The sequence below is a fragment of the Lathamus discolor genome, chromosome Z (assembly GCF_037157495.1).
Source record: "Lathamus discolor isolate bLatDis1 chromosome Z, bLatDis1.hap1, whole genome shotgun sequence".
NCBI classification, from domain to species: Eukaryota; Metazoa; Chordata; class Aves; order Psittaciformes; family Psittacidae; genus Lathamus; species Lathamus discolor.
In genome coordinates, this window is record NC_088909.1 from 85,318,522 (window position 1) to 85,339,090 (window position 20,569).

The 20,569-nt window shown below is 37.0% G+C and overlaps 1 protein-coding gene across 1 annotated transcript in view; it reads left to right on the plus strand.

Moving 5' to 3' along the window:
* Positions 1 to 8,255: 8,255 nt before the first annotated feature.
* SV2C (synaptic vesicle glycoprotein 2C) overlaps positions 8,256 to 20,569 on the plus strand; it is a 76,701-nt gene continuing 64,387 nt past the window's right edge. The window contains exon 1 of the mRNA XM_065662067.1: positions 8,256 to 8,832. Coding sequence (XP_065518139.1) covers positions 8,256 to 8,832 — 577 coding nt within the window. The remainder of the gene's footprint in view (positions 8,833 to 20,569) is intronic.

Below are 20,569 nucleotides of genomic sequence, written 5' to 3' on the forward strand. Positions count from 1 at the left end.
AAAGTCATACATTTATATGTATAATTTTTTTAATTTATTATTTTTTTTTTTTTTAAGCTACCCTCAGTGATAGATTTCATGTTTTCCACACAGGCTCATTTCATTTTATTATACACCTGGAATTATTCCTTTTCCTCCTTGCTATTTAGGTCAAATTGATGAATGTGCAGTTTCTTCTCAGATTCCCACAGCTGAAGCAGTCCCTCACCAGAAAGGCTTAGTATGTCATTCTTGTTTTTATTATTTATCTCTTCTCACAAGATAGTTTTGCAAGTGTGCTGGCTGAATGCCAATGAGGAAATGGGCTTTCAGTCATAGAAAACACTATATATAGCTTGTCTCTTTTTTTTTTTTTTCTCAGAAGAAACAATTCAAACATCTTTCACTAAAGGAGGAACAGATTAACATGAATGCTTGGGATTCTCAGAACCAGCATCAGTCTGATGTCGTGATTGTGAAACAGAGAAATAAAATCGAAATAGCAAGTTCAGCTGTTGTCATGTTGAAAATGTAGCAAAATAAAATATTTAGGAAATGAGAACTATGGAATTCTATAAAAGGATTTTGTTTTCCAACTTTTCGTATCCTGCTACAAACAATAAAAAAGTAACAGATGTTAAAGATGAAAGAGTATGTGCTTTGACTGAACAGCAAAATGCCTGGAAGGCAGCGTGGGTTGAAACACAGGGTGTTAAAGTATCTTTTAACATTGTGCCAAGAAACCACTGCTTTCTTACCAAGGTTTATTGGCTGCAACAGCTGATTCCCCATGAGGAGTCCAATCTAAACTAGCAGCAGAAAAGGAGGGAGCTGGCAGACCATGTTAGCTCAGAACTGAGAAGAGTCTTGGGACTGTAACCGTGGAGGTGCAGGGATGACTTGCCCCGGCAGAAAGCGGGCAGCAAAGAAAGCTGATTCTTTTCAGAAAGTTTTTACCAAGGGGAGCCATGATTGTGACCATGTGTTTCCTCCTTAAATGTAAAGAACAGTTGCCTGATTTATTCCAGGAGGAAAGGAAAGATGCTTAATTCCAACTTGTAGTACAGCTTGCCCTACAGGATACCCTTCAACCTTCCCGTGTTTTCCCTAAGCTCCAGCACTGTTCTGTGGCACCTGTCTGTCTAGTGTTTGTACAAATGCTGTTTCACAGCACCTGTGCATCACAGATTTATGCAAAGTAATTTCAGGAATGGCTACTTGAGTCCTGCAGATTTTATTCCCTGGAGACTTTCGACAGTGTGTTGTCTTATTAGTTTCCTTCCAGGGCGGGATTCCTTGGCAATTGTTCTCAGGATTTCAATCTTGGCACCTTTAAAATGATTTTTTTTTAGTTACCTACCTCTGGATTTTCCATCTCCCTTCTCCATTGTGAGGGGATTTTTCTTTTCCATCTTCTTTCAACCTTGAGCCGTTCTTCCCAGCAGGTGGGCCTTTACTTTCAGAGGACACTCTTGTTTGCTTTCTGTGCAGCAGCTGACATGACCATGGCAGAGACAAGAAAGTGCTGGTAGGTGTGGTTTTGGTGTTCTGTTTTTATTTTTGATTGGCAGTGATGAGCAATGAAAGCTTGCTTGTCCACCTTCTCACTATTGAAAAGCAGGATGATTATTTTCACTGTAATTCTGGCAACTGAAAAGTACAAGCCATGTTGGATGCACATACCCTGCTGAAGAAAGTGAATTTTCAAGAGAAGTAGGTGTGAGAAAGGGGGATAGCTCTCAGCTCCAACTGGGAAACACAGTTTTCTTTAATGGTGTGTCTGAAAAGTTCAGAAATATGTTGGAATATGTTTGGTTTAAATGAAGGTTTTGAAAATAATGGAATTTCAACTTCCCCAATGTATGGGTACTCACTTGCAGGCAGTGTGGGTACAGTACGCAGTCTCACTGAAGAAGCTTAGTTTTTGTCATCCAGTCTGTCAGAAATTTCTCCTTGGTTGATTCTTGTCAATACTTACTGAACGAGTCAATGCATTTTAGTAACCACTACCCAACATAATCCTGGAAATGCTCGATTAATAGGTCCACAAGAAGCATGTGAAGAAGCATGGAAGAATGTTTAAAGAGCAAATAAAAACAGTGTTGGAAGAGGATTCGAATGGTCCTGCCTTGCCTTTAATGAGAACAGATTTTTCAGTGTTTGCCATGTGAAAACCAATGGCATCTTTAAGCAGCAAGATAGTGATCAGATAGTGATGGAACTGATTGCAAAACCAACAAAAGCAGTTAAAACTCTTGTAGTTAAGTACATTAAGGAAAAAAAAGTAATTAGAATTAGATTTAAAAGAACCCTTATTAGTAAAGTTGTTTTCTTTGTATGTGCTATTCTCTGTTACTGGTTTGCTATGTAAGAGATAAGAAGAAATTTCAAAGTATGTCCTTTTTTTCTGTTCAATCACCTCTTCCTCACAAGTAAGCTTTTGATTAAAAAAAAAAAAATCAAAGGAAAGGATCACTCTACTATAAAGTCTTTACAGTTTTGATGCTATAATTTAAAGATGCTATTATTTCAGTTTAGTAACCCTGTCTAGCCCTACTGCTGGGGGAGGGACACATTGAGCCAAGTCTAGATGGGTTGGTAAGTTTTACAATCAGGGAGTAAATAACATCTTCCCCTACTGTTCAGTAATAAAACTGTTTTGTAGGTCAAAAAAAGGCATGAAAAGAGCATTATAAGAGAGGGTGGACCTTAGATGAATCTTCAGTCCAGGTTGTGACCTTAGATGGAACTGTGGATCAGAGGGGTTTAGAAGCCTGAGCGTATTTAATGGCAGCTAGCTGAATTAGAAATATCTATGCACTGTTTAAAATGATGGTGTGCTCATAAAACTTTTCAGCCTTGTGGCACCCTCCTTTGGGATATTCCTTGAAAGATATTTAGAGCGTAGAAGTAATGCAGAAAAGAATAATAAAGTGCAAACATAAAGTGGAGAATGGCCCACCTTTATATCTGACATTTTCTACTTTGTGGCCCCTGGTTAAAGAATAATTCCTTTTTTACAATATTATTGATTTTTTATCCTAAGTGATTCAGTTAAGATTTGCTGATTTTCACTGGACAGAGTATTTCATTTTTGTTCTCACACATTCATTTGTACTGCTTTAAGCAAAGCTTTTGCAGATCCTGCTTCCATGCTTTTATATCCAGCTGTAAGTGAGGTAGAATTAAGCCTGTGATCAAAGCACTGTGAGAAAAGTATTAGTAAAGTTATCTGGGTTTGTTAATACTTTTAGGCCATAGGAGACAGTCAAAGAGAGTACTTTTTGCTAATGGCTCAGGTACATATAAGAAAATGAACATGCTTTCAAGCAAAAATGTCCTTTTTTTTTTTCCGATAAGGGTTATCAAATTTCAAGCAAAATCAAGTTAAAAACAGTTCCTCTAGTGTTATTCCTGTTAGGTAGATCAGTTAAATAGTGTAAGAGAAACTGGGCAGGTAAAGCAAACAGTGCAGAGAGATAAAGCTATCTCTGCTGATTAATGAGGAAGAAAAGGAATAAAATAGGGAGAGAGTGCAATGTACCATGTAATGCCCATCTTTGCTGAGCTCAGGATCTTTGATGTGTACTAGATTAATGAATTGCTAGGCTCATCTTGTGTACATGTTTTGTGCCTGCACTGAGAATGAGTAGTGAAAAGTGCTGGTACAGGACAAATGGTGAGAATGCTATCTGAACTGGGAAAGGACTGGGGACTGCTGCTGGGGTGGCACTGCAGGCTTACAGTGACTTACATGGCTTTGGCAACTGCAGCCTGAGATAGAAGAATTGCAGTCTGGGTGTGTGTGTCTTTCAACATGAAAAAAAGAAAATTTGTTTAGATTATAGAAGCTTTTATTTTAATCAGCTAACATTACTCTAAAAGAATCTCATTCTCATCAGCTTTGGTGCTATCTCTTATTTATTACTAACAAATAAACACCCAAATAAATAAATATATGCAATACAGTTATAAATAAGTATATTTTATTGAGGTTTCTATTCTTTATTGGGGCATGCTGAATTCCATACCCTGGAATTATAACAGGACAGCTCTTCCAGAACAGTTTATTTGCATGAATAGTTGTAGCTATGTGATGTTTGCAGCTGTCCACGTAAATGAAAGGATGGGCTGTACCTCTGCATATGGCTTAAATCTATGGTGACTTGTAGGATTGTATCCTTTGTGTTATATGAACTGTACCATGTAAAAATTGTTGAACTTCCATAAAATTTGAATACTATTGTTCTCTGTCATGACATAGCCATGTGTAATACTTCTCTTTTTTCTTACCCATTTTTTAATAACTGAGAGCACATGCAAGAGAAAAATATCTTGTGTTTGTGAGTTCACATAGCTCTGGTGCTTATATTTCACCTGGAAATAAAGTCATTTGACACATCAGAGTAATATAATTAAAATTAGTTATGATCTAATAGAAGATTATAGCTTCAGATGAAGACTAACATTGAACAACAGATAAACTCAGAAGAAACAAAACACTTGTATCCATGCAAAAGTCATTAATAAAAAATGAAGGCAGAAAACCTGAAATTAAACCAGAATCATAATGCTGGGTAAAATGTTCATTTAAAAAGGCATCTTCTTATATAATTGCTTTTGTGGTTTTATATTTTTGGGGGGGGGGGTCGGGGTGTTTGTTTTGTTTTCCTTTGAAAAGGAATCACAGATTAAAAGCAAATAAGAAAAGTTACTATACTAGGTCCCCAAGTGTTTCTGAAATGTGATAGTTCAGAATAGATTTCCATGTTTATTCTGAAGAATTTATTATCTGAAAATATACTTATAGCTAATATCATGTGTCATTAGGCTTTAGTGAGTCTTCTTACAGATTATGTTAAGCAATGACGTAAGACTTTGTAGGAACGGGTTTTCTGACTTGTCGTAGATTTACATCTTCATAGGGCCTTACTGATATGGTCTGCAATGTCCGACCTTCATTCCAGATGTAGCATAGTATGTCTAAAGTGTAAATGCATTGAAATTTGTGAATATAATAGAATGGAAAAGAGTAAACATTAGAGAAAATTTGTTTGGGGTTTTTTGTTTGTTTGGGTTTTTTTGGTGAACACATCTCTGAGTGTTTTGTGGGGAGAAAAAAAATAAAAGGAATTATTGCTTGAAATAGTATTTTTCTTCCAGGTGAAATCACTGTTTTCCTGGATTTATTTATTTTTTTTTAATTGGAGGAATTGAATAGGAATGTGGTGTTTAGGGTTTAGTGAAGGTAAGCAGGCTCGTTGGGTAAGAACAGTCGTTACAAACAGGAGTATATGGTGGGACTCTCTCATCCGTGCTTTTGCTGCTTTATGCTACTCTGGTAGTCATTAAGCCTCGCTCTTCCAGACTTTCCAGTTACTTGTACTCAATCAGTCCAACATAATTAAAAGGGTGGGGAGCTATCATGCACGGGCTGTAAATAATTCCTCTTTGTACTTATCACTCCTAAGGCAGGGATTTAAGTTTCCTAAGAAAGCAAAGCTGTTTAAAAAACAGTGTTCAAAGTAGGTAGTCTTAGGCAAGATAAATTTTTGATTTCATACTCTGCCCAAACAGAAATTTGACATGTTCTATGTGCTGGTTTTTGCTGGCAGAGTTATCCTGTTGATGAGTTTGAGCAGGTATAATTCCTATTGCCATACCTGGTATATCATTAACTACAGTGTAAGCTCGGTTGGTTTTGCAAATCTGTGTATTTAGAGTCTGCTGTACTCATGAGCTAGGTGTACTATAGGAAAGCAACACATGGTTTTGCCAGCGTTGGCATTCAGACTTTATACTCTTATGCTGGCATTCAGACTCCTGCTGTCTTCCATGGACATACCCTACAGTAAAATGGCATTTGACAACTGAAAATCTTTAGTAGAAGACTGTACTCACTGAGGAAAACCAAAACCAACCAACCAACCAAACAAAACCCCAAACAAAACAAACAAGTAAGAATTGGAGAAATTCAGAGTTTAGGTGAAATAGGGTGCATGCATACTCTAGAATAATATAAAAATCTAAAATGGTCAATATCTAGGAACACATCATAATCAGAAGTCCCTGTTAGGCAATCATTAGCTACTTGAAAGTACTTGTAGTAAAGTACTTGTAGAAAGTACTATGTTTAATAACAGATAGTAGGCCTGGTATTAACACACAGGTAACAGTAGGGATCTGATGCTTAATTCAGTACACGAAGAATAACTTCTAAGAAGCGCTGTGAAAACTGAAAAGGTGTAGTTAGAGAATCTGCCTTAGCATTAAAGATTCATCAGGATGACCTACTTAGAACGATCATTATGTACCTAAGATCAGGCTACAGTTTTCAGCCATAAATATTACATTCTGGGTTTTTTTAAGGCTGCATTTCTCTTCTAGTAAATGCTTCAGTTTACACTGAATAGCTGAGTAGTGCCATCACATTTGATTTCTTTGAGAAGCAGTCAGAGTGTAATACAGAAGAAAGAACTAAAAATACATACATTTTCCACTATAGGTGATTTTCTATAGTCATTACCAAATAAGCCAGGGAAATGTCTTTTAGCTTCTTAATTCGTATTACCTGCATGTCTGTGTGATTTTAGGGCTTGTTCTTTTTTAGTCAGAAGTACATCATGTCCTTAATTTATCCAATGCTGTCTGTGATTCTTCCTATCACTCAAAACAGTATCAGTCTTAAAACTGATGTCTGGAATATACTTCTGAAACAGTGTTTACAGCTGAATAAGTAAAGGACAGCTTCTTAAACCACTACCCTGGTCTTCTCCCACGGAGTTCAGGGTGGGCAGTTCATACTACTTTAGCAAAGGGAATAGGATTTTCTTCAGAAGTTTCCATCCATTTGTTCTTACTCCTGCATTACACCTCACTGCTTCCCTAGTTGTACCACAGCAGCTTTTTCTGAGGTTATGCTCATTAAAATGGTCATGTTTAAAAATAACCTTTCCCCAAGCTGGAAGCAGGCACTGTTTTCTTGGAAGCACTGCTAAAGAGATTTTAGCCTGCTTTGTCCCAGAGGTGAGGCTTCTGCAGTCCTGTTGCAATACCCAGATTCACCCCCCTCTTAACTTTTGACACATGAGTAATGGTGCAGTCTTGTAATTGATTTCAGCTGTTATAACTATGGATGGCTGCCAAAGAAGGATCGTGCATTTCTCCCCTCCATCTGCCTGCAAGCTGCTGCCATTTCCTTCTACTACCCCTAGCGACCATGCAGATGTATGATGAGCAAACAGCCATGCTAATATGCCTGAAAACTTCATGGAAAAGATGAGAATAATTAGTCTTCAGTCAAATAAGCAAGCTTCTCCTGACTCATTTTGCCTGTATTTCTGATCCTGGGGTTGCATGAAGGGAGAGATGGAAAAGTGCAGCAGGAGAATGGGGATAAAATGTCTTGGTGCTTTCCTGCAAGTAGATTGGCTTGACCTCGTGCCAGACTAACACACTCTGGGGTGAATTAGCTTTTTATATACAGTTCCTCCAGGCTGCCTCTACTGTCACTATGGACAGGGGAATATTGGAAAACTCTGAAGTGTGGAAGTCCCACCACTTCCATCCACCCAGCTCCCTGTGCTGAATCTTTTAGCATAGAAATACATGTTGCTAAGACTCAGTATGAATGCACTGTGAACGCATTGGCCAAGCTCAGTCAGTTTGAGAGACTAGTACGGATTTTCGGAATATTAACTCCCTACAAGATTTATGTAAGTGGGAGGCTGGACAGAGGACAGCTATTTCATGGTAACTCATTGAGAGAAAAGCAGTGTTTAATTACATAGTGGGCAGTTCAAAACGTAGTGAGCAGATCAAATGGGTAAGGACATTGCAGACAGAGTTGATATGACATATGGTGCATGGAATCACTTGTTTTATTTCCAAATAAAACCTGGTATCTAGGACTAGAGTGTGATACATTTTGTTTTGAGAAACAGTAAGGATGTTAGCTTTTTCTTGAGAGTATTTTCCTTGTAACCTGGGATATTTGTATCTCTGAGGAAAATCCACGTCTGTACATTTGAAGGCCTGAACTGTAGTGTTGTGTGTTTAAATGAAGATTGGTATGGTACTGTATCAGTGTGAAAAAGCAACTAAGGAGCAAAATGTTAACTTTTTTCTCTCCTATTTTGCAGGTTGAACATTACGGCTTCACATGTACTTGGGCCTTTTCCACTGATGTCCAACACACAGTAGGTGTTCTACACGGTATTCAACAGGTCCCACAGCAGCATAGCACCAGCATAACAGTAGTCCTTCTTTGATACAAGATGGAGGAAACATACCGAGATAGAACTTCATTAATGAAAGGGGCAAAAGATATTGCCAAAGAAGTGAAGAGGCAAGCAGTGAAAAAAGTGAATAAAGCTGTTGAAAAGGCTCAGGATGGCTACACACAGAGGTCCTACAATCGATTCCAGGATGAGGAAGATGATGATGATTACTATGTGCAAGGAGGAAATTATGGTGTTGAGGCTAACGATGATGAAGGATCAAGTGAAGCAACTGAAGGGCATGATGAAGATGATGAAATTTATGAAGGGGAGTATCAAGGAGTCCCCAGCATGGGGGTTAAAGATGGCATGGTAGCCTTAGGTCAGCCTATGCGTGATGAATATAAGGATCGTCATGAACTGGAAACAGAGAGAAAAGCTGATGAAGAAGAGCTAGCACAGCAGTATGAACTGATAATACAAGAATGTGGCCATGGTCGTTTCCAGTGGGCCCTCTTCTTTGTGTTAGGAATGGCCCTGATGGCTGATGGGGTTGAAGTTTTTGTAGTTGGATTTGTGTTGCCCAGTGCTGAGACAGATATGTGTATACCCAATTCTGGATCAGGATGGCTTGGTGAGTAAAGTCCTTGCTCTGTCTTTGTGCTATTAAAAGTGTTGCTTACAGCATGCTTAAATATGTATTTGTCAACACCAATGCTGATATAAAAATGTATTTGTATTGAATATATATGATCCATAAAGTGAATGAACAGCTGTATGGATTTAATGAAGATTATAAGTTTCTTTTTTAGGCTTTTTTTTCAGTAAGTATAAATAAATTGCCAAAATGGAAGTCTTCACACTAAAACTGAAGAGCAGAAGGATACATTTTGTTCTCATACACAAGAGTAGACATGCAGATGAACTAATTAAAAACCAAAATGAAACAAAAAACAAACAAGAAAACAAAAAAACCCCAACCAACAATAAACCCCCACCCAAAAAACCCCAAAAACCAAACCACTGTCAGAGTATTGGAGTTCAGCTGGATTTATACAGGCATAATAATGAGAAGATGATACAACTGTCCTGAAACATACTGCATGGGAGACATCCCAAAGGCAAAGTGGAATGCAGTCTGGGAAATGTAAGAAATTCAGGGAAAATGCTGTCTAGCCTTTTTCTTCTTTTTGTCTTTTACTTGTTTTATCCCAATGACTGCTCTCTGGCCATCCATAAAGTATAATGTTTATTTTGATTAGGGGGACACAGAATCAGTAGGCCAAATGGCTGAAGAAGATCATAGGTATCCTTTTTTTGTCTGTTCAGTTGATGAGGATGGGCTGTGTCTCATCCTGTTGTCTATTCTCTCCCGCAGTGCGGCAAAGAGGCAGGCTGAGGCAGCCTTGTGTGACTTGGTGAGAGCAGCAGCGCTGTGAGCAGGTCTGTGCTTGCTCTCCCTGGGCATACTCAGGTGCAGCAGATAAAACAAAGATCTCATGGTTCAGGGCTATGGAGAAAGGGTGTAGAAATCGTTCCCTGAGGATGACAGGAGGTAGCAGCATGGGGGCTTTGGAGGTGGCAGAAAATGGAGTATATGTGTGTAGATTAGCAGCTTAAGCCTGAAGGACCCAAGCTATTATAGAAAAGGAGGGTTCTCATAAAATATTTAGGAACCTTTGTCTTCTAGCAGATGTACTGTTTGTTTACTGCATCCTTACAGTGCATGGTTCTGTTGCAACAGTCTCATTTTAACATAACTGATTTAAACTTAAGTCAGTCTCCAGATTTTATTTCCTTGCTCACTATCAATTAGAAGGACACTAAGATACCAAATGCATCAATATTAGATTCAGAATTTTAGATAACACAAAGCTATTTGTGCTATTTAAGTAACGCAGAAGCTTTCCGGGCAGATCATTAAGGCCATGACAGGTTGTATTCTGACATATTGATATAAGCTTTTTGGCTCTATAGGTTTCAATAATGGGGACTGTAGTTACCCTCATTTATATCTCTAAACCTCCCTCCATGTGAGAGGATCATGACTGGAAAAGGGAGCCGAGTTATCAGATGGCTGAGTCCTTTGAGTCATTCATTGCCATTTGGTCATTGGTTGTTAGAAATTAACTACTCTATTTGTACAGTGCAGTGGTTAACCTTCTAATGCAAGAAAATAAACTATCTAAGCTTTTGTTGTTAAAGAGGCTGCATACAAATAGCATATTTGGTACTGCTTGTTTACAGAAATTTACAGACATTGTATTTGTCGTGCTTCGACCTTTGAGTTTTCCAATCTACTTCTTAAAGAAAGTGCATAAACATGTCTATATATAGCTATTATTGAGCTCTACTCAAAGAGTAGAGAGAAAGAAGAGAAACCAAAACAACTCCAAAAGGTAGCACTAGAAAAATGTTAATATGTCAGTGCAAATAGTAACATAGAATATATTTTATAAAATTAGTATAAGCCCAACTTTCTTTCAGTGTGACTCTGCTACTCAGTACTTGCAGCTGAGGATATCTTTAAACTCTAATGATCACTTTTTATAAGTCCTCTTTATTGCTGGGGAAAAAAAATTGATGGATCTCAACTCCTTTAATTTATTTTGTTGTTTTTTTGTTTTTTTTTTTTACTAATAACACAGTTTGTTTTCCGCACACACACTCCCAACAAGTTGAATGGTCAAAGTTATCATTGTTTTCCAGAACAATAACAATGTAAGTGCAGTGACCACATCTCTCTGCAATTAGTTTTTATGGAGTTATGGAAAAGAACAAGGTTATGCAACATTAAGAGGCAGCTTCATGATGCTTACACATTCAGTAGCTAATTTATCCACATATGCAGTTCCTTCCGTTTACATTAAATGTTGGACTGGGAAATGAATGTTTTCACAATTAAGATATTCTGAACACATTAATATTCCTGGCTTCTCCTGTCAAGTTGCTAGTGTGGAGAACGTGGCTATAATGGTTTTCCTTTGTTACATCACTATATAGAACTGAAATTTTGGGGAAAATACATTTTCTTAGTGTTTCATTCAAACAGTTGTGGTAAGTACTATGGAGATATCTGGAACTGGGTGTGAGAAGTGTTGACACTAAGACGCCATGAGGCTGCCATGAAGATTCGTAGCCACCTGTTTAGGTCTGACCCATGTCAAGAAGAGCATTAAGGATTTCCCTATTATTAAACTTCTTATGATGATGTCCTGAGGTATATTGAGGTGACTCCATCAATGTCTAACTAAAATTCAGTAAGCTGTTAAATACCACATAGATGTGTGTGTATGTGTAAATGCTACTTCCTGACAAAATAAAGGAAATGACTCTGGAAGGCCTAGGTGAGCAAGCAAGCAATGTATTCTCATGCCTAAAATACAGAAATTGTAATGCATATCCCTGTATCTTTCTTTTGTAATAACGTAACACTAGACTCTGTGCTGTGTTAACAAACAAGTAATTCTATGCTAAAAAAGATCAGCATACAAAATCAGGAAAGAACAGAGATAAGCAGTTTCTTTCCAAACGTGTATTGAAGGTATTGCAGCTTGTAGTGGTTTTGTCAGTAATTTCACAAAAATAATGTTACTTGACTTTTGCTAACATAAATATATCATAGGCTGCAATTTGTCAGTATATTGATGTACTTATGATTTGTAACAAATGTAGGTATAGAGCCTTTCCAGACAGCATAACCTTCATTCCAGTGATATAAAATATCCACAATGACAGTGAATGCTTAGTGAAAGAACTTTCATGGTACCATAACTAGGCTCTCACAGCCATGCTTTTCAATTATTTTGCCATTGTGATTTCGCATTATAATTACATTCTAAGTGGGGTCTTTCAGACAGGCATAATTTTTTTTTTCATAGTTATAATTCCATAATCCAGAGGGCTTTAGTGTTGTTAAAATACTGAAGTCATGGGACCAGCCCTAGGTGTTATAGGCTGGAACTGGTCTACATACACAGTATTTATTCTCCAGGCTATTTTCTAGACTGTTCAGAAACACACTAAGAACATGTTAATTTGTCATTGAAAAGCACTCATTGATTCAGTTGTAAAAAACTGATTTCTCGTATACCGTGCCATGATCATTTACTGGGGAACTTGAGATAATTAAAAACAAGTGATAATATTCATAGAGCCTACCTGTTGCTTATTTTTCTTTTATTTAACGAGACAATTTCCTTGTAAAAGGTATCTGTAGTTGATGAGCCATACAGATTGTTTCTTCCATCTAGAAAACTCAAGTATCGTGATATGTCACTGGTCTGCTGGTGCAGTTATTGTGAATGTGAATAGCAACATCTTACTTAGGAAACCAAAGGGTTTTCTGAAGGTGTTGCTAGGCAGCAACAGCTCTGCAGAAGAGTATATAGGGCTACTACTAAGAAATGAGCTGATGGGTCACCAATGCCTTGCAACAATGGAAGTTAACCACAGCCGGGGCTGCACTGGCAAGAGCGACCAGTACCTAGAGGGAAGTGATTATTTTCCTTTGTTACCGCAGTGAGGCCACATAGGATCAGCTATGGTTGGAAAAGACCTTTAAGATTACCAGGTCCAACCATTTCCCCAGGACTGCCAAGTCCATCACTCTTCTCCTGAGCCTATATGGATTGTCTCTGCATCTGGGAGAAATCTATGAGAGTGTGACAAAATGTCAGTGAATAAAGGATTGCAGAACCTGAGTCTGAGAGGGCCATTTCATAAATATTCAGGCATCTAATCGCCTAGTGGGATTCTCCAACATGTCTAGGCACCTTCTACATCACTAGACATCTTGCATACTTTTTTAGAGGCATAAATATATGAACAAATCTGGAATCAAATTGTTATTCTCAGACTGTGGTTTCCATTTCGCGCATTTGGATAGGTTTCCTTCATGTAATCCGTTGCTGAAGCAACTAATTTCCATTTTAGAGAGACTTCTCTTGTAGGTGTTCAAACTAAAACAATCTTAAATAAAATTTTATATTGATCTTTCTTTGCTGTTCAGTGCGTCGTTTTTCCACTTACTAAGTAGCTGAAAGTTCTCTGTGCAGGCCAGATGCCTAAACACATCATGATCTGGAGGGGAGGAGAAGTTGTTTTGGGATTGCTAATCTCTTTTGAGGACTATGATTTAATATGGATGCTAAAGTTTTTGGTTTTGCTAATTGATGGTGAAGCAAACATTTTATTAAAAATATAAATAATCTTTTTGCAAATTGTAAATGAATGTATTGTTAAAGCTTGAAAAAAGACCATGAAAACTAAATATCTTTATCTTACTGATCAATTATGATTATTCATTTTTGTGAATACATGAAACCATTTTTAATCAGCCTTGTTTATTCTACGTTATGTTACACCTGTAGGTTAACTGAAATTCCAACTTCAGGGCCAAGTCCAGAATTCAAAGACTGAAAACTCAGGAAGTATAATGCTGAGCAGCAGACTTTCTGTTTCGCATTTCTTCTTAAAATTCAGTCATTTAAGACTTTATTTCTAAAGAAAATCTGCTTCAGGCATCATGGTTTTCTCTCATCTACTTGATTTCAGTAATAGTTTCAACAGCATGGTGCTTCCATATATTACCATGCAGAACACATGACACTACTTATTTAAAGGTCTGAGTTTGAGTCGATTGTCACAAAGCTGACCTTACACAGCACTGAGTAAAATTCCTTCTGCTGCTGTGAGTAGATATTTATGTATTGCTATACAATACTGTTCTCTTTTATTGTTCATTATTACTACAGCTCAGCAGATACAGGTGAGATTGTTATATTCCAGCTATTAGCAGGGTACCAGATTTGTGATGACATAATAGACCACAAGTGACGTAAAATAAAAGAAAACCAGCCTCTGCCACTCTTACCTTTTACTGTTGTGTGCAGCTGGTAGATGTGCTTCTATAAAGTTAAAAATTCCATGGCAAGATTCATGTTTTTATTGTGGAAATCATGCGGAAGTTCTTTTCTTAAAATGATTTTAGACTTCAGGGTTAGAGGAAGAGATTCAGAACTAATTTTTTAATGTGGGCTCTTGGCAGTGGTATGAATTTTATTGAAGAGAACACAGATTTCAAAATGTAAGGCACTTGCATATGGCTCTGAGAATTACTGTATTCACAAGAAATGCATCTAGGTTAAGAATACTTACTGAAACCATAGCAGGCCTTTGAGTGTGAGGAGTCTCACTGAAATAGCAGTGAAACTCCATTGCACTTGCAGTTAATAGTAGTAATAAATCTTTAGCAATGCTAGAAAAATTTAGAAATAGAGCCACAGTCACTGAAATGTGCGCTAAATATTGCAGAGCAAGGTGAAAACTAGTCTGTAGGATTAATGTCTTCTTTCTTCAGAAGGAGATGCTAGAAATACAAATGACTTCATGCGCGCTGCTCACCTCTGCTATAGCTCTGTTCCCTTGCAATGACATTATTAAAGTACACCTACTGCAGTGCTTTTTCTGCTTGCCTTCCAAAACCAACTGTTTGAGTGAGAAAAATTAGAAGAAATATCTTTTTCCGTTATTAGAACCTACATTATGTGGATCAGTGGATATGTTGATTATGTTTGCTTCTCTTTTCTGGGGGGAAAACGAGGAGAGTTGAGAGAATATGCAGTGTAATCTTTGTCTGCTATGAACTGGACTAAACCTGTATCACATGAAATGTCATGGGCTTGTCACAAGACAGGAACTGGGAGTACAGGTTTGAACCATTAATGAAATGTTGTGTATTCAGTCTTCGGCACTGTCGCAAGCTCCCATTATAAGCCAGTAAGGTGGTCATAGCTGCCCTCCTTTTCTGAGGATGTTGTTCCCAAACCACCTTACTGAAGCTTTGCCAACACGGAAAACAGTACCACCATGTCAAATGTCTTTACTCTTTCGTGGTGCTTTTGCATGCAGCTTTACTGAGGAAAACAAGCTACCAGACACCATTAACTTACATGTTCACTCTTAGTTTTTAAGAGGTTCACCGTTTAGCTCCTTGGGCTAAACATAATATTTCGCTAGCTCAATACTCAGTTTCAGTCATGCAGTTTTAACCTGAGGAACACAATGTGAGACAACATGAAATGATTGCAATGCAGTCCATAGCTCAGAGTCATGCTGTTTGTATTCATGTTTAACACAGTCAAACACTGTTTTAACCAAATCATTTTTTGAAAGCTTTGTAAGTAATGTAGTACCTCTCACTTTTTTCTTTTTTTTTAGTTAAATGGACCTAACTATACCTGTATAACTTGGAACATGTCAGAGATCAATCAGTACATGTATAACTAATAAAGTAGTAGGTAATATTTTGAGCAAGATGTAAAATCATAGAATCACAGAAACATAGAGTCATAGAATAGTTAGGGTTGGAAAGGACCTTCAGATTGTCTAGTTCCAAGCCCCCTGTCATGTGCAGGGATGCCTCACAGTAAACCATGTCACCTAAGGCTCTGTCCAACCCGGCCTTGAACACTGCCAGGGATGGAGCATTAACCATTTCTTTGGGCAGCCTGTTCTAGTGCCTCATATTTATCGCCAGAATATAACACTCCTTCAAGGTTTAAGCTATAATTCTTCAGCTGAATTAAGTGAGTTCAGTGGATATTGGGAAACTTGCTTTTATTTAAATGATGAAAAATACAGCATGGAATTGGGATAATGTGTGTACTTGTGAAGATGGTGGGAGTAGCCAGTAGATACTTGTACATTTGACTGCTTACGGACATGCATTACCACCATGTCCAAGTATGCATATACCCTTTATTTGCACACAGAATTAAAACTGAGTAATTATGTGCATGTCATTATCTTCAAACATCTGTCTCAGAGATTGATTGTGTCTAAAATAATTGAAAATCACTGGGCTGTTTTTTATGTACTGCAGATTATTTTCTGGCTCTACCTATCCCACCCCAGATCAGTGATTTTACCATTTACGTCACACAAATTTATAATTTTATAGAAGTGCCAAAAGAAAGAAATTCCTCCCAAAGGAAAGGCTGAGGACCATGGTAGTTTCACACCTTTAATTTGGCTGCCTCCACCACTTTTTCTTCCCTCTCTCAAATGCCATGGGATCTCTGGCTGTTGCTACATCATTTTTTAAATCAATGTGTCAAATGAAGTTGTTTAAACCAAACATTTTATATATGACAGTGCACACTCTTCCAAAGCCCTGTTTGGTTAATTCTGCAATGGAATTAAGTTATGATCTGCAAGCTTTCATTTATAGAAATATTATCTTCTTTATTTGTGTATTTTTAGCTTTGATTTTTGCGTTTTTCATCTAATGTTGAGCTATGAATAGAAAGAGAGGACATATCAGCTCCTCAGCAAGAAAAGTAAATATTTTCACAGTAAAGTGTTAATGAACTTCATTAAGACATGGAATAAACATAATTTAATAGCCCTTTGTTACAGCTAAGTAAATTTCTTCTTATGTCTTTTATCCATGGATTTCATCAATACTCTAGATGGGCACTTCGCTACCACTAGTGTAAAATGTTGTTCCCTGGCTCTCTTAAACTAATGATGTTTTCACCCAACATCTATCAGTCTTTGTTCCAGCTAGTGAGAAAAAACCTAAGAGTTTTTAATGATACATAGCATATGTCAAGTTATTCTAGTTTTTCTTAATAAGTGTGCTTTTCCCAGGATAAACAGATGATGGACAAAGTGTCTTCAAAACTCACATAAACCCATTTATCAGTCAGATGGATGTTTTTGTATGACTTTGGGGGGGATTGTAGAAAGCTGGGAGAGTAATCTAAAGTAGGGAAATTAAGAAAATGGTATAAAGTGACACTGGCTTTACATCCATAGTGTTAAAAAAGGTCTGTGTTCTCAAGGATAGACAAAGGTGGCCCATTTGCAAATTTCTTCATTAATTTATTTTCTGTATACTGGTTAGCATTCGAGAGCCTCATATGAAGTTGAGGGAATATGGATGAACATACCCCATGTGATCCCTGACTGTCTATTGTGCTCTATATTGCTTTTTTCTGGCATTTGTCAGACCTCTCTTTTTCACAGAACGCAAGTGTTTTCCAAATTCACTAGAATTCAGGGCAATTTTCAAGGTTGGTTCTGAAGTTGCCAGTAGCAAGTCTTGATAAACAGAGATCATGAGCTGATAGATACAGTCATCTAAACAATTTTCCAATTAGTCATTATAACAGTGCCTCTGGCACTATTGTAAATATGTAACTAAAAAGCTTGTTTAGTATCACCACCACCTGCAGGTGTATTGGCACCATATAGAGGATTATTCTGATCTGTTATTCTTCTTTCTGACATTGGATTAGTTAATCTATTTCATTGACTGTAAATGGGAAAACAGAAAAAAGATGTGGGACCATTAGCAACAGAAGTTCCCTTTTTCCTTTCTGCTGTGTGCTAGGTGAGGTTGACCAGGTCTCTTCTCAGCACTTCAGAAGGCGTGTGAGTTTCAGGCCCTTATTAATTTTGGTAACCTGGTCCTGATGAGGTTAGGTATAATTCAGTGTTTTTTACTGAAACCAGTGGAAAGTTGGTTTGGTTATTGTTCTGGTTTAGTTTTTGGCTTTTGGGGTTTTTGTGTATAATTTCTCTTTTCCCACCATTTCATTTCACTGGAATGAAAATGGCAAAAGCCAGTGTATAGATGAAGCAAAATAAGAAATATTTCCTGCCATTTAGAAGGAAAGACGTTTACACAGTACTAGAATATAGTTACGATAAGGAGAGTTAATGGTTTGTTAAACCCAGGAGAAATAATAACTGTTAGCTTTAATATTATACACATACCTTTACTAGAAGCCTAGTTTTATTAATTAATTCTTAGCACCATGTGCTTTGATTTCCTGAGTTGGATGCATCTATTATTAATGTAGGTATATCTACTTTGGTTATTTTTGTTTTAATTCAGCATTAATGAAAAGTTAGCTATATTCATGCACTTACCTGCTTTGAGTCAGAAGAAGGACTAGACAAATGAGAGATTAACATTCAGGCAATAAAACATGTAGCCAAAATGAACAGGTTTGATATAAAATAAGATGACTAATGTATATTATTGTGTGGGCAATTTAAAGCTTTGGTGAAGTATATTTTTTTACTTTGCGATTTGAAATGCACTTTCATGGCAATCCTGAAAATTAGAATGATTATAAAGGCTGCATAGGATTGAATAGTGCATAGCATGGTTCAATGTGCTAGGATTAACTTAATTTCAAAGTCACAGCAATTTCTAGCATGACAGGGTCAATTCAGAGATGGGCAAAGAATGAATTTAGCATCTAAATCTGAGAGTAGAAAAATTCAGAGGAACCTCAACAGCTGCAGTGAAAGAAAACTGGAATTAGTGGTATTAAGACAGCTTAACTAGGTGTGTTTCATCTGAAGCTTGTCTGTTAGGATTTTCTCACTAGTGTCAGAGGGAACTGTTGGATCAAACGAGAAGATAATGTGAAAATAGTATGTTCAGTGATAGCACCTAAGGAATCTGTGAACAGCTTCTCATCATCACCTGGGATTACACTGTTTTTTGATAAAGTCTGTGCTCTATATATTGCATATTGCAACTACCACCTTGTAAAATATTGTTTATGTAGGAAGAAAGATACCACAGATTGGCTGGTTCTTACAGCCTTGTGTTACTAAATTTGAATGCTGATTGATTGATTATTTCTGTTGTGTCAAGGAAGTTGTGCTTTGGTCTTTTTTTCTGTAATGCATGGTTGATAATGCTAGTCAAGAAATAGCAGTATGAAATGGTGTGCTGCTGCTTGTGCAGTAGTTGCTACCAGTGTTCAGTTTGTAAATAATTCTAATGAAGAAAATGGAAAAGCTCTGATCAGTTTTTTTTTATTCTGAAAAACCTTGTTATTGACATGATAACATTCTCAAAGAAGAAATGATGACGATGTACTGCAAAGGTACTGGTTTACCATATTCTCCATTTTTGCTGCCTTATCAGAAAATACAGCTGTGAAGAAAATTCCCCATCCTAGCTAGTAATCTATTACCTGTCACAATCTCTGCAGTTGCTGAGCTTCTTCTGTGCATTTATTAATTTATCCAATTTTGATCTGAGGATAAGCAGGAGTAGTTATTCCTTTTGTTATTACAGTGTTTCAATTAAAATTCTATCTAAGTACACAGGAAACTCATCTGTTAAGACAGAGTATTATTTCATTAATAAAAAAAAATATGTATCAGTACACCCGCTTGTGTAAGTTTTGATGTATTATAAGGTGAATGTCTTTAGAACTGTAACAAGAATTGCTAGCATAGACTCTCAAAGCAAGGTAATACTATATTTTTCAAAATTAACAGATAATGTAAAGGTGCAGAGCTAAATCACCTTGTTCTGAATTAGTCTCTTTAGCCAAAAGAAAGGAAACATGGAGGCAAAATGTCAGCTTTTTTTCTGTTGGAATTAAATTAAGCCTTACACCACAAACACTTTAGGTTGTAAATTTCACGCCTGAGATACAGGAAGCTAGTGAAAAATAGAAATATTAGACACATAAATTTAACAAAAGATGCCAAAGGAAAAAAATTAGCTAAACATAAATGAAATTTGGGTGAATGGTTTTTGTGGGACCTTTTGACTTTAATGTGGATGATATTTCCATTATAATACTGGAAAACCTTTGGTCAAACCTTTCCAGCTATGAGTTTTTATCTCTGAAATTTCCACTGGAGTTGCTTCAAGATTTGAAAATGTATGCAAGTTATTTTCCTGCGAAAAACAAAAAACAAAAAAAAAAAAAGGCGGGGTGTGTGGGGGGAGAAGAATGTGGTTGGTTTGTTGTTCTGTTTGATTTCATGGGAAGGACAGAACTGCTCTCAGTTTTCCTTCCCTCCCAAGAAAAAGAAGTCTTCCTGGCTTATATTTGACCTTTACAAAAACACAACTGATTGATGAATTTGGATAGCCATGCTAGTTTTCACTTTAGTTTCAATGTTAAGTCAAAACAAATGCATTGCAGGTATTTGTTGGTCTGAAGTTTTTTTGACCTAAAATTTTGTATTGTCAATTTTTTTCTTGCATTAGGTGCTTTCTGCTTTCTGTATATGCCTTAAGTCCCATTCACTTAGTTTCAGTTGTATTACAACTATCTTGGAGGATCCATAGCTGGCTTTTATATCTACTACCCTTTCTGAATTAAGTTCTAGGGAAATTTGGACTTGATCCTTTTGAAATGTGTAGGTTTCCCCCCTTCCTAATTTTATTTCCATTTAATAGTTTGTACTGTTTCTAGGCTCTATGTTTGTTTTGTATTTGTGAGGCTACTCTTTAAAAGTAGAGTGCTTGTTTACCTCATGGCAATTTTCCTTTGATTAAACAATCATCAAAATATTCCCCTCATTCTATTACAAACCTG